This window comes from Lipotes vexillifer, unplaced genomic scaffold (genome assembly GCF_000442215.2).
Source record: "Lipotes vexillifer unplaced genomic scaffold, Lipotes_vexillifer_v1.1 scaffold1016, whole genome shotgun sequence".
In the NCBI taxonomy this organism is placed as follows: domain Eukaryota; kingdom Metazoa; phylum Chordata; class Mammalia; order Artiodactyla; family Lipotidae; genus Lipotes; species Lipotes vexillifer.
The window spans coordinates 186,751-200,637 of NW_006769290.1; the positions used below are offsets into that span (position 1 = coordinate 186,751).

General features: G+C 40.9%; 1 protein-coding gene across 1 annotated transcript in view; it reads right to left on the reverse strand.

Moving 5' to 3' along the window:
- Positions 1 to 6,744: 6,744 nt before the first annotated feature.
- IMPG2 (interphotoreceptor matrix proteoglycan 2) overlaps positions 6,745 to 13,887 on the reverse strand; it is a 70,116-nt gene continuing 62,973 nt past the window's right edge. The window contains exons 15-18 of the mRNA XM_007445552.1: positions 10,621 to 10,831; positions 9,123 to 9,310; positions 7,560 to 7,771; positions 6,745 to 6,828 (exon numbers count right to left, since the gene is read on the reverse strand). Coding sequence (XP_007445614.1) covers positions 6,745 to 6,828; positions 7,560 to 7,771; positions 9,123 to 9,310; positions 10,621 to 10,831 — 695 coding nt within the window. The remainder of the gene's footprint in view (positions 6,829 to 7,559; positions 7,772 to 9,122; positions 9,311 to 10,620; positions 10,832 to 13,887) is intronic.

Sequence of the window (13,887 nt, forward strand, 5' to 3'; positions counted from 1 at the left end):
GTAGGGAAATTCTTGAAAGAGAAGTTTATTAATAATGAAAATGGCACAGTTATATACATGAGAAAAAAGACCTTTCATATACATAAAGACTGTTAAATTTTTATTTCTAATTAGCTAGTATTAAGACTAGAGCATTTCAAGAAAACAGTACAGTAACATGAGTTTATCTGACCCATACTTTATGTACAGTGTCATTATAAACAAGATGAAAAAGAAAAATCCTTCATTATCCATACTCCACATTGAACATATATTATGGTCACTTCAGAATCATCACACAGTCTGAATACATAAATAATTATACCTTTATTCTCTGATATCATGGTAACATTTTTCCTATTTATTCCCTTAATCACTAAAGAACGAATTATATATAAGTGAAGAAAAAAAAGTCAGGATAAGGAATCATTTAAACCTGGCTGTAGCTACAGATTGTGTGTTCTAACTTGTGTCTTATTACCCTGAGGGGAGTGATTTAACCTGTATCTTGTTAACTCATAGGGATAGTATAAGGTTTTACAAAATGCATGACTCAAGGAAATTTCTAGGTAGATTCATTACTTCAATTACTTTCTAGTACCCTCCCACCTTCCCACCTCCAGCCAGGATCTTCTGTGAAACACAATGCAACTGATTTTAGGATTGGGACCTTCACACCATTTTTCTGCATTCATTGCACACTTGGGAATAGAATGAGCTAGGATGCATAACTCACTGCAGCTGGATTGTAAATCTGAAAGGCTGGCCCCCCACCCATCCTACTGGGAATTGTTACAAACATTTTAAGAGAAAAAAAAAAAAGACCCATATTTTTCTTGGCTAAAATATCTCAATTTAATAAAGTAAGTTATTCTCCTAAATCAGCAGTTTTCTTATGGAGTAAATATGTTACCTTCTTTTCCCATTTCAAAATGAAAATTCAATTCACAGGCTGATAGATGTCAAAGTATCCATTATTGAAAACATGGAAATGACACAAAGATACCAGCTGCCTAAAACTCATGAAATGGAAGAAGGCAAACTTATAAAACAAGCATGCAAGTAAATAACTAAATCAGGTATCATATTTGAGCCAACATGGTTTGAGAGCCTACAAAGAATATTTATGCAATTTATATCTTTGTGTTAGAAGTAATATTAAGTCAGGGTCGTTCAACTATATTAAAATTTACTATGTGGTAAAAAGCGGGGGGAGGGGAGCAGCCAAGCCATGATGACCAGATACTGCAGGAAAAAAAAAAAAAAAAAAAAAGAAGAGGTGGGAATAAAATCATGTAAAACCTGTACTTGTTTTATTATGTAAAGTAAATGGGACTTTAGGGCACATAAATGTGAACAAATACCCTTAAAACATTGCCATGGTGGAAATGGAATAAATTCCCCATTATCCACAACCCATGAAAATAAGAATCAGGTTGTACACTCAACTATAAAGGTGATATCTATGAATCAAAAAAAAAAAAAAAGTTTGAGTTCTTCACCATGCACTGCATTATCTTATTTTTAAATAAGGTGACAGTTGTATTAAATATTATATTGCTAGATCAATAAGAATGTCCTAATAATCAGAACATTTCATTCCTCAATCACACAGCCTAAATAAGAGCTTATCCTAATTACTTTGAGATGACTACATGCCATTAAATTATCTTGGGGAAAGCTTTTTTACAAAGCTCTTAACCCTGGTGGCACAGTGGTTAAGAGTCCGCCTGCTGATGTAGGGGACATGGGTTCGTGCCCCGGTCCGGGAGGATCCCACATGCCACGGAGCGGCTGGGCCCGTGAGCCATGGCCACTGGGCCTGCGTGCCTGGAGCCCGTGATCCGCAACGGTAGAGGCCACAGCAGTGAGAGACCCGCATACCACAAAAATAAAAAAAAAAAAAGAATCCTCCTGCCAATGCAGGGGACACGGGTTCGAGCCCTGGTCCAGGAAGATCCCACATGCTGCGGAGCAACTAAGCCCGTGCGCCCCGACTACTGAGCCTGCGCTCTAGAGCTCACGAGCCACAACTACTGAGCCCATGTGCCACAACTACTGAAGCCCGCATGCCTAGAGCCTGTGCTCTGCAACGAGAAGACACCACAATGAGAAGCCCGCGCACCGCAATGAAGAGTAGCCCCCATTCACCACAACTGGAGAAAGCCCACGCGCAGCAACAAAGACCCAATGCAGCCATAAATAAATAAAATAAAAAGAAGCTCTTTTGGGGTAGTTTGTCCTGTCAGACTGATAGCTCTTTTAGCCCTTTAAATGTGTTCATCCGTGGATTTTCCCCATAGGAATGTCATTCTCTGATGTTTCTCACCATGGTTCAGTTATAACAAAGTTGGGCCAAAGTCTTTATTCCTGAATTGAGGCCCTCAGGTCTCTCCCTGAGAGTTCAGGAGTTTCTTCCATTTAATAGACGTGGAGCAGACATTGATATAGAGCCAAGAGATTTGCCCTTGCATGAAAAGTTCATACAAATGGAAATTAGAGACAGAGACGTGTCAGAATTCTCAAATTCCCACTTCACTGCTTGGCTGCTGGAAAAGAACAATCCTCCTTCAGCCCAGTTTGTGCTTCTCCTAAGTGGTCCACGTGGTGACCTGCTCCATATCCACTTTATGTCAATCTAGAACTCTGCCAGCAAGCATTCATTCAAAAGGTTGCCTTCTAGGGTTAATTTAGGATAAAAACAAATTTTCTTTTTCATCTAACACAAGTAAGTTTAGGGGAAAATGTTTAGAAACTTCAATAGAAATCTTAGGAAGTTTTACAAATAAAATTAAGCATTAAGTAGTGACAAATGTCATTAATATTTACAACGCTTTAAAGATAATTATCAATTCCCTTTCAAATGGGTCCAGTAGAAAATGAGCCAGCAGTGGCTTGCACCTATGCTGAACTTTTAGAGAATCCATTATATGAGTAGGGAATGAAAGAGAATTCTGAGAAAAGGGAACTACCTACCTATACAAACACACACTCACAAAACCTGTGACCTATACATACTTTGCAAAATACCTGGATATCTTCAATACTTTTCAATAGCTTTACTGTGGCATGTACTCATCCCAGAGATTTAGTTTCTGGTGTCTTCATAATGAGTGAAATTGGCAGTCATTAAGTTGAGGAAAAAAAAAAGTGAACCAAGTATTTTAGCTTATGGTTAATCTATCCCTGGTTAGTTATATATGGTCAGAAAGAAATCAAAATGTTTAAGATTGTCTTTGACTAACATGAAGATATCTAACATAAAACACCTGTATCAGGGTTTCCCTGGTGGCGCAGTGGTTGAGAGTCTGCCTGCCGATGCAGGGCACACAGGTTCGTGCCCCGGTCTGGGAAGATCCCACATGCTGCGGAGCGGCTGGGCCCGTGAGCCATGGCCACTGAGCCTGCATGTCTGGAGCCTGTGCTCCACAGCGGGAGAGGCCACAACAGTGAGAGGCCCGCACACAGCAAAAAAAAAAAAAAAAAAGTACTAGGAAAGAGGAAAACTTCCATTTTCAGTTAAAATTTATATGAGATGTGGCCTTTTCCAACCTATAAAGGAAAAAAGGAAAAAAAAAAGTTTTTAATTGCAATGAAAGTCCTGCCATGTTTCATACAAGCAAGAGTGAATTTAGACACAAGGTATTCACAGAGGAGAAGCTAACCTATACTACATGAGGAAACTCAGTGCTGTTTTCAAAATTAATACACCAGGAACTAGAGGAGAGCAAGATTTGCCCAGGACATGGTCAGGTATCAGCAGCAGAGTCAGGGAACCCATTAATTCTGACTCAGCCCACCCATCAATCAGCAAAGTATATGCTTAGCACTGTGCTCTTGACCTGACACCCACTCCTTCCCTGTCTACTTGATTAAATTCGTCTGTAGTCTAAGGAGACCCCTCTAAAATTTATACATATGTGTTGTCCTTCACAGCTAAAAAAATAGGATATTAACATGATTAACATAATAATGTGGTTTTGATTAATAGGCTCAGGAAATTTTAAAACTCTGGTAGAAGCACAAAGCGCAGGCCTAAATCTATCCTCCAGCAAAAAGGTTGCTTTTTCTTCAGCAGTTTGATCCAAAAAAGCCTTAATATTTTAGTTAGGTGAATGTCTGACCATAAACTATGTTAAAACTACTTCAAAGTCTTCTCATTCCACCTGAAAATAACAAACATGCTACAAAATATTCAGCCACTAAGCCTACCTCCTCCTGTAAGAATCTCACCTTATCTTCCTGCTGGGAAACCTGAGGCGCAGTTATGAAGACTTAGAGACTCAGAAGCAGACAGCATATGCAGCCCCAACTCCCAGGCCCGGCTTTTTCCTTATAGAACACTTTCCAGGATTCATAGTTTTTTTTTTTTTAATTTTAATTTTTTTTCTTTTTAATTTATTTCTTTTATTTATTTATTTTTGGCTGCATTGGGTCTTCATTGCTGCACGCAGGCTTTCTCCAGTTGCGGCAAGCGAGGGCTACTCTTCGTTGCGGTGCGCAGGCTTCTCATTGCGGTGGCTTCTCTTGTCGCGGAGCACGGGCTCTAGGCGCACGGGCTTCAATAGTTGTGGCACATGGGCTCAGTAGTTGTGGCTTGCGGGCTCTAGAGAGCAGGCTCAGTAGTTGTGGTGTATGGGCTTCATTGATCCGCGGCATGTGGGATCTTCCCAGACCACACCTCGAATCCATGTCCCCTGCATTGACAGGTGGATTCTTAATCACTGTGCCACCAGGGAAGCCTCATACAGTTTTGATTCCCTTTAAGTACAGCTTTTGGTCTTTGTGGGTATAAAAACCATCACTTCTCTTACTATATTCTAAAATTTTAAACTAGAAAAAAATATTTGTGTCCCAAATTTAATTTTTTTGACAGAAAACGCTTCTTCCAACAGAGTTCCAAACCCAAGTTAATTATATGACGTAGGTAATGAGTGATCTCCATCTTCTCTAGGCTTCTAATCAGTTGCAAAATAGGAGTTTTGGTTAAAGCTCTTCCCTGCCATGAAAAAAACAAAGAGCAATTAATTGGAAAAAATCTAGAATGTACTGAAATGCACTTTCGTTGTAATATATCATCAAGCTATAGTCCTAAAATCACCAATACCTTCTTTCTTTGCAGGAAAGCTGTCCTGTGCTTTGCTAAGTTAAAAAAAGAAAGAATCCAATCTACAGAGACTATGTAATACTTTTACTGAATCCTAAATCAAGTCCATTAATATTTTCTTGAGCTACTGGTAGATGAAAACTCTGGACTATGTGAAAACTGAAAATGTTGTATGGATTATGTACCTAACATTTTTTCAATACCATCTTCCCACTATGAACAACCCCCTTATAGTGTCTGTGTGAACATTCTTTTGTTTCACTGGATCTTCTTGTTTAAATCTTCTTTGTTACATGAATTTTTAAATAATTTTAATGCCAAACAGTTTACCAGAAGAAAGTGATACGTGTAGTCCATCTGTCTGTCCCTAATTAGGCTCTCCTGGATCCTTTCTGTGGATTTCTTAGCCTAGATGAGATGCATTTGTAATTCACGGAACACAGATGGCTCTGAGGGGCTTAGGAAAGATAAAAAACATCAGTCATGTTCTTTCTATTGGATACCACGGAAGTGGAGCCATAGGCCATCTGCTGGCTAGAGATGCAGAGATTAGCAGGTATCCTGGTCTAAAAGGCAGAGTCCCAGTAATATTGCTCTGATAGCATTCAAGCAAGGTTGGCAGCAACTCCCATGGGCTAAGTCAGATGTTTAAAGGAGTCTCTACCATGCAAATGGAATTAGAAAAGTGTCTTCTTTAGTTTCCTTTGATGTCAATTTGTCCCTTCCTATCAGAGGAACCATGCATGAGGGGCTGCCTATCAAGAGAAAGAGGATTTGGAGCAAAGGGGCAGAGGCTCCAATCAGAACCACATGTGTTATCCTGACCCTTTAATCAATTTCCGCTATAAGCAGGCATGAATTGCTCTGTTTTTTCTCTTCTAAAAACCTGGTGCCATCATCAAGTAACATCTATAAATGTTATCTTTACAAGATTATTGTACTTTTGTAACCTAAGTCTGGTTATGGATCCTGAGGAACAAGGGGAAAAAAACTACAGACACTTGCCCAAAATGCATGCTAAAAAAAGTAATGGAAAAAGGTAGATTGAAAAGTAAAATGAACCTGCTATAGAGCACAGGGAACTCCACTTCGCTGGACAGTAGAAACTAACACAACGTTGTAAAACGACTATAGCACCCCCCAAATTTTTTTTTAAAAAAAGAAAAGATGAACTTAATAAAAGCAAGAGACACACTTTAATGAGATCTGTCTCATTCAAAGCATACTTAAAAGTATCTACAGAGATGGAAAAGGAAGTATATGTTAAAATATGTGAGGATTTATGGCTACTCAAATGGGTGACATCTATATTAATAAGAAAATATGACAGAGTCAGGAAGCTCTAGGCCAGAACAGAGTGTCTTTGTTTTCAATCTTCTCTGGCATTTGCTGTCATCGTGATCTTCAGTAAGTCCCTCCATCTTTTTGAGGTTTCCTTTCCTCATTCATAAAACTTAAGTAAGAAATGTTCAACTTATAAAGGCATTAGGAGGAATAAATGAGGTAATCTGTGTGGATGTGTATTAACTGAAAAGAACTCAACAAACATTGGTTACCAACAAAACCCATGTCACAGGGACAGGAATTAAGTATTCATGCTTGTGGCACTAACTCTAAGGCAAAGTTAAGAATCTGGGTAGGGGCGCTCTCTCAAATGCTTACATTTGATGTTCTCTCACAAAAGCTGCAAACTCAGGATCCCTGGCATACAGTTCCAAAATTCTCATTCTTTCTTGAATTTCCTTTAAAAAAAAAAAAGAAGAATAAAGAAAATGAAAAGAAAGTTCTTCTACATTGCATTAGAAAAACTTTAACAGCTTTTTAAAAAAGAGGTCTGAATTTTATAAGAGATTGTGGCTTTCTGAACTATCCAGGGGAGAGCTATAGAAAACAATGGCCTTTTCAGAAAAATGGAAGGTGTGGCTACTACATGAACTGCTCTGAATAACCCAGTCATATATTTCTAAGGAGGGGGGCTGGAGGGAGAGAGCATTTGCTATTAATGATAAAGGACCCACTGGGTGGGAAATAAGGTACAGCGCAGAATTGTATACCCTCTACATATCACATCGACTGGGAGATAGCATGAGGTAAAAAACTAATCATGGGGCTTCCCTGGTGGCGCAGTGGTTGAGAGTCCGCCTGCCGATGCAGGGGACACAGGTTAATGCCCCGGTCCGGAAGGATCCCACATGCCGCGGAGCGGCTGGGCACGTGAGCCATGGCCGCTGAGCCTGCGCATCCGGAGCCTGCTCCACAATGGGAGAGGCCACAACAGTGAGAGGCCCATGTACCGCAAAAAAAAAAACAAAAAACTAATCATGAAATAATTTTCAACCTTTCTTGCAACCTACTGTACACACATGAAAACACACACACACACACACACACACACACACACACACACACACACACACACACACACACACACAACACAGCCCACAAGCAGCAACAGAAAAAACAAGTTTCCTACCTCTCTGGAAAGCTCACTGTTCTCATACATTTGTCTGATTTCTTCCCTGCTCAGACCAGCAATCATCTCTCTGCCTGTGGAGCTGTAGAAGGGCCGCTGAGGGTAGGGTCCTTCGTACTGTTCGAGATCAGCCCCGTGACTTTCAAACACGGGGTTGTGCTTTACAGCTCTTTCCACAGACGAGAGGCTGTCAGGCTGCCTGCTGAAGCCACAAAAAGAAAAGTATGATTGAATCAGTTTCTTCGTTGGATGCTCAACTACTTGGAAGACTATTTACCTGGAGCAAGATTTCTATTGAGGAAGAAAAAGAGTCTAACTGGATACAAATGGGGGACGAGGAGGGGTGACTGTGAAAAATATCCAGATCAATCTCAAAGATTATTTACCACGTGTTATCATTATTATCTCCTCAACTATCTGGTAAGTGCCTGTGGAACTGTTCCATGTCTCCTTCATCTTTATTTGCCCCACAGTGCCTGGCACCCAATAAATGCTGATGGGGAAATATGTCTGCCAATAGTATTTCATTAAATGAATACAGCTCCATTATTCCCAGGGTAGATAAATCAAAATCAGTGTGTAACCACACAAAGAATCTACTAGAAATAAAAATACAGGGGAGAATGGGCTTCAATTAAATTAAATTCAGGTCTACAAATATGTGCTGAGCATTGATTATATGCCTAGGAACATTCTAGATGCTGATGATACAAAGAATTGTTGGAATCTCTCCAGAATGAGACTGCGGTCTAATGCAAAGTCAGACCCAATAAAAAGTATAAGAACAATATGGAATTATGTCCTGGGTGCTCTAGGAACCTAGGAGAGGTGTCTCCTGGGCCTAAGCCAGAGGATGAGGGGAGGTAACCTAGACCCGAAGCAGACCTGGAAGCACAGAAGCAAAGTACAGCCCGGGATTGTGATCATATTACAACCCCAAAGGTCCTTGGATCGCTTAGTCTAGCAAGTAGAACCAGTTTTATTTCCTTTGTTAATGAAGCTATGCTTAACTAAAAAGAGAACCAGATTCCATTTCTTGTCAGATTCTTATCTAGATTTAAAGTCTGGCTGATTACCACTGGAATGAGCCAAAGGGGAAAGAACTAACAGATCTGGTCCTCACATAGGGCCTCCCCTCATCTCTATCACCCTTCCAACCCCTCCCCCACCATGACCTTCAGTGTGCAGTGAGATTCATGCATGCCTCCCTAACCGTGCTAATGTTCATTCAACTAGCTAGAATGTTTCCCACCCACCCCCTGCAGCAAACATCTACTCTTTGGTCCAGCTAAATACCATAGCCATCATTAAAACTTCTAAGATGTCCTCCCCTAGGCAAAACAAATTCATTCTTCATCTAGGCACCTAGCAGCTTGTTCAAACTGTTGCTTATGTTTGTCTCCAATCTGACACACTTTGAGGACAGGGACCCTGTCTTTATTCAACTTTATAGCCCTCTCCCCTCCATGCTGATCCTTTCCAGTATTTGGCACACAGGAAGTACAAAATGAATGAATAAAAGGAATATTTTAGTCCATCAGAGAGCAACTGTCCGTACTTACCTGAAGGGCCTCTCTCTTTCTCTCCTAACATACTGAGCTTGAAGAGTCCTGATGAGGAAGAAGACGAAAGCAGAAGAAATGAGGACAAGTCCAACCATGGAGGCGATGGTGATGCCTATCACCAAGGGCTCGGACACAAACTCCTCACAGTGTTCACCTCGATACCACCAGTTCTCACCCACCCGGCACCTGGAACGAGAAGCGACCAAGCCCCCAAATGGAATCACTCTGCTGAAAGTAACAAGTAACAGCAGAACCTACAGTGGGACTGAGAACAGGTAGAGAAATAAATGCTGACCACATGAAGCTTCAGGAAAGAGGTAAATATACAGGCTAAATGGTAAGATTTAATGCTATGCATGAGACCTGGCACAGACCCAGGAGGTCCTCAATGACTACTTGTAAAGACCGAATAAAAGACTGACTAGACTTAAAGAAAGTCAACTTCCTTATTTACGGATAATGAAAAACAGGCCCGGGAAGGAAAACGACTGGTGTTGCATCACACAATTAGTCAGCAACAGAGCTGGTCTAGAACCCAGGTCCCTAGACTCCTCACGTCCTTCCATCACACTGCAGAGATCCTCCAAACCCCAAGGCCACCCACTTGTGCAAAAATGTCTTCAACTCCCAGAGCAGCAATCACTGCTTTTCAAAATCATATTCATTTCTCTGGAAATCAAGAGACTATTTTTCCTCTTAGTTTTCTAGCTAAACTTTACACATAGAAAAGTGTGAATCATTTCCACCGATTTCTTCTGTTTTTGGCATCTATGCCAACATTTGCCCTTTTTGAAATCCACAAATTGTCCTCTTATTGATGTTTCCCCAGCTTATTCTCAGCATTCTCTCCTTTCACACCATGTGACTTTGGTTGGATGTGGTTGGGAGGTTGATTTGCTCTGCTCTTTTTAAGGGGAGTGACCAGGGAAGGCTACCTGAATCTGCTCATTTGCCTGCTGCATTTTCTTTGGTTCTACCTTTAAAAAATAGATCTTAGATACTTAAAATATATTTGTCACAATTTTAAATACTTGCTTTTCTTTATTTTTGAATATTCAGTAGGACCAAGAGCAGCCCAAAGCTGTTAAGAACATAATTCAAATAGAACAATAAAACTCCTCTGTTTCAGATACAGTGTAAAGTGTCGATCATATGCCTAAACCTAATTTGATCACCAATTGCCTTGTTATCACCACTAAGAACCATAACACAAAAATCCCCAACTACTCTACGTACTCTCCGTAGGATGCTAGGCAATGTTTTTCTTACAGCTCCCTAAGAGCATAAGATAAAATAACCCACTGAACTGGGTATAATTCAGGCCTATGAACTGACTCAGTCCTCACAGGAGGACTAGATGGCACCCATCTATTTCTTAGATATAACTTCTATAATAAATATTGCTGTGATCGTCCTAACATCATAGGCACAGATCCCTTTTCTTCAGAGGAAATATCTCTAATCTTGTGAAGCCAAAATCTCTAACTATAGCATACCTACAAATGGCCCCATGCCCAGGCATGATGTCACACTTTCCATCATTCAAGCAGAAGTCGGGCTGTAGGTCACAGAGACTCTGACAGGGCAGTTCTTCCACACTCAGGTACCCAGGGTAGCATCTGCACTCTGCTTCTCCACTCCAGGGGCTGACCAAACACTCGGAAAATTCATTGCATGCTTGAAACTTGCAAGGGTTGGCTTGATCACCTAAAACAACAAGCAAACCAGAAAACGATACAAGGAAAGGCAAAACACAGGAATTGGGGTACATGAAACCCCTCCACTAAGGCTCCCCCATCCAAAGTACCATGAACATCCAATCCCCTTCCTGAATCACTGAACTACAACACCACTATCCACACCACAAAAAAATTCTGATTCATCCTTGATTGATGAGCTTTTGTCAAATTTCCCTGAAACTCTGAGCCAAACCATAAAACCCAATGACCTGGGTGAGCCTCTCTCTACCTGTTTTACGTAGGAAGCATGTAGAAGCTTTAAAACCCATGTAATTGTAGATCTAAATTAAACAGTTTTCATGTACCGTTCATTTCCACCAACCCTATCCTTCTGTCATCCTCCTCCATGCTGCACATGATGCTACATGCCCCACCCCCAGCCCACCCCACCGAGAACATGGATGGAGAGACAGTATCCAGAGAAGAACTGGTGGAAGCCTCAGGGATGTGTATAGCCCAATAAGAGCAGCCTAAGAACATTGGAGATTAGCAAAAGCTAATGTCAGAAAAACAAATCAGCCCTGCACCTCCTCAGGCCATTCCCAACAGTATTTTAGCTTCAGTAATTTCATTTTTCATTGATGGGATGAGAGAAAGTGACATTTTTTAAAATTAATTAGGACACAAACCAGTCAAAAATGATAAAAGACATTGACCATGGATGGGCCTTCCATCCTACCATGGTTCCACTGTATGTTCTTCACTGGTGAGTGACAATCTCTGAATTGCAAATGGTGACAAAGATACCACAAATAGAGGAAATAACTGTAAATGACCCATAAACTCATCTGTATGAAAAAGCATAAGCATTAGCCAGAAGACAAAGGGGAGGTTAAAGAACAAAGAGCATAGTCTCTCAGTTTCCAGATAAATTAATATTGCTCTCAGAGTCAATGATTTCCTTGCTACTGTGAAAATTAAAGACATTTTGCACGAATCTGTGGCCTTGGAGTTTGTAGGATCTCTGCAGCTGATCTTTCTTAGCCCTATGTAGGAATGGGGACAGATAATGGGTTGAATAGTATCCTCCCAAAATTCATGCTCACCCAGAACCTCAGAATATGACTTTATTCGTAAATAGGGTCTTTGTAAATGTAATCAAGTTAAGATGAGGTCATACTGGATTAGGCTACTGCTAGTCCAATACCTGGTGTCCTTATAAGAAGAGGGAAATTTGGACACAGAGACACAGACACACAGTGAAGAAGGCCATATAAAGACAGAAGCAGAGATTGGAGTGATGCATCTATAAGCCAAGGAGTGTCAAGGATTGCTGGTGAATACCAGAAGCTAGGAAGAGGCAAGACAGGATTCTTTCCTAGAGCTTTCAGAGGGAACATGGCTCTGCCAACACCTTGATTTGGATTTCTAGCCTCCAGAACTATGAGAGAATAAATTTCTGTTGTTAGAAGCCACCCAGTTTGTGGTCCTTTGTTATAGCAGCCCTAGGAAACTAATACAGGAGACCAATAATAAGATGCTCATATAAGAAGAGCACACAAATGTACTGACAGATGGCAGTTTCTACGAGGGAACTACACAGCAGGATTCGACTGTGTGTTTCCTAAGTCTTCACATCCTTACCCTGGTATTCATTCTGTGACTTTTTAATCAGAAAATAATCTAATCCTGGCCTAGCAGTGAGGTACAGAAGTGTATATAGGGGGTGGGAAGGATGATATTGCACAGTCCCCCTTTGTTGATGGAAATTCAAGAATTTCTGAGACACTACATGCTAAAACAAATTAAGCAAGAGACAAGTCAGTCTTATCTTTGGCCAACCTTCAGATAAAATAATAGTTTAAGCTGAAGGCTTTTAACTAAAAATGTACAAGAAATAGGAAAATTCTATTTAAAAATTCTAAAACTTTGTGACCATTCCATGGGTGTGGATGAGTGTCTAGGGAAAGGAAAAACAGAATCCATAAGAGGAAAAAGATACATGTTGCTCCCTTTTGATCCCAGATCAAGGAGAGAGACCAAGACCAATATTTTAATCATGTGAATAAAAGACTGGAGTTTTAAAGTCGATTTCTAGTCTTTTGTGCAGGTTAAAGGTGGAGGCCCAGAATAGATAGCTCTTTGTTTGGAAGAGTACTTTAATGACTTTATGGGAAAACAAAGGTAGACTTGGGGCTAATCTTGGGATGGGAGACAGGGATGTAAACTGTAGAATGAATTACACTCTGGTTTTCCAGGGACAGGCTAAGAGAAGGATTGATGGGTCCCAGAGAATGAGAGTAGAGGAAATGTGAAGAAGGTCTGGAAATACAGCCAGAGTGGCCTGAGGAACATGGTAGCTGACTTAGTCCTGGAGAAAAAATTGGTCATTAAAAGACACCCTTGAAAGGGTGGCTGAGAAATTTTTGGATATTTACACCTAACAGTAATCTCCTGTGCTACAATAAAAATTCCTCCATCACCCTCATATCATCAACAAATATCTGATGGAATCAACTGCCTTGTGTTAGAGGTACTTTGGGAAAGTAAAAACATGGGACCATGATCTGTGTTGGATTAACATAAAGAACAACCACAAGGGTCAAGACAAATGTGAGATTGGAAATTCAGCAGAAGGAAATCAGAGCTGGAGACGATTAAGAGACAGTTAAGTTCCCTGATAATTCCTAGAGATATTAGGGGTTGAGGGCCATGGATGCAGGTTTTACACTGTACACGGGAGAGACTAATGCAAATTCATTTGAATATTAAGGAACAAGGTGGCCCTATAAACCTGGATGATTTGGCATAGAGCTGACATGTGAGTTACATACAAAACTGAGGTAAATGCACTTATTTATGTACTTCCCTTTAAAAAGAAGTGGGTAGGGCTTCCCTGGTGGCGCAGTGGTTGAGAGTCCGCCTGCCAATGCAGGGGACACGGGTTCGTGCCCCGGTCTGGGACAATCCCATGTGCCGCGGACCGGCTGGGCCCGTGAGCCAGGGCTGCTGGGCCTGCGCGTCCGGAGCCTGTGCTCCACAACGGCAGAGGCCACAACAGTGAGAGGCCTGCGTACCGCAAAA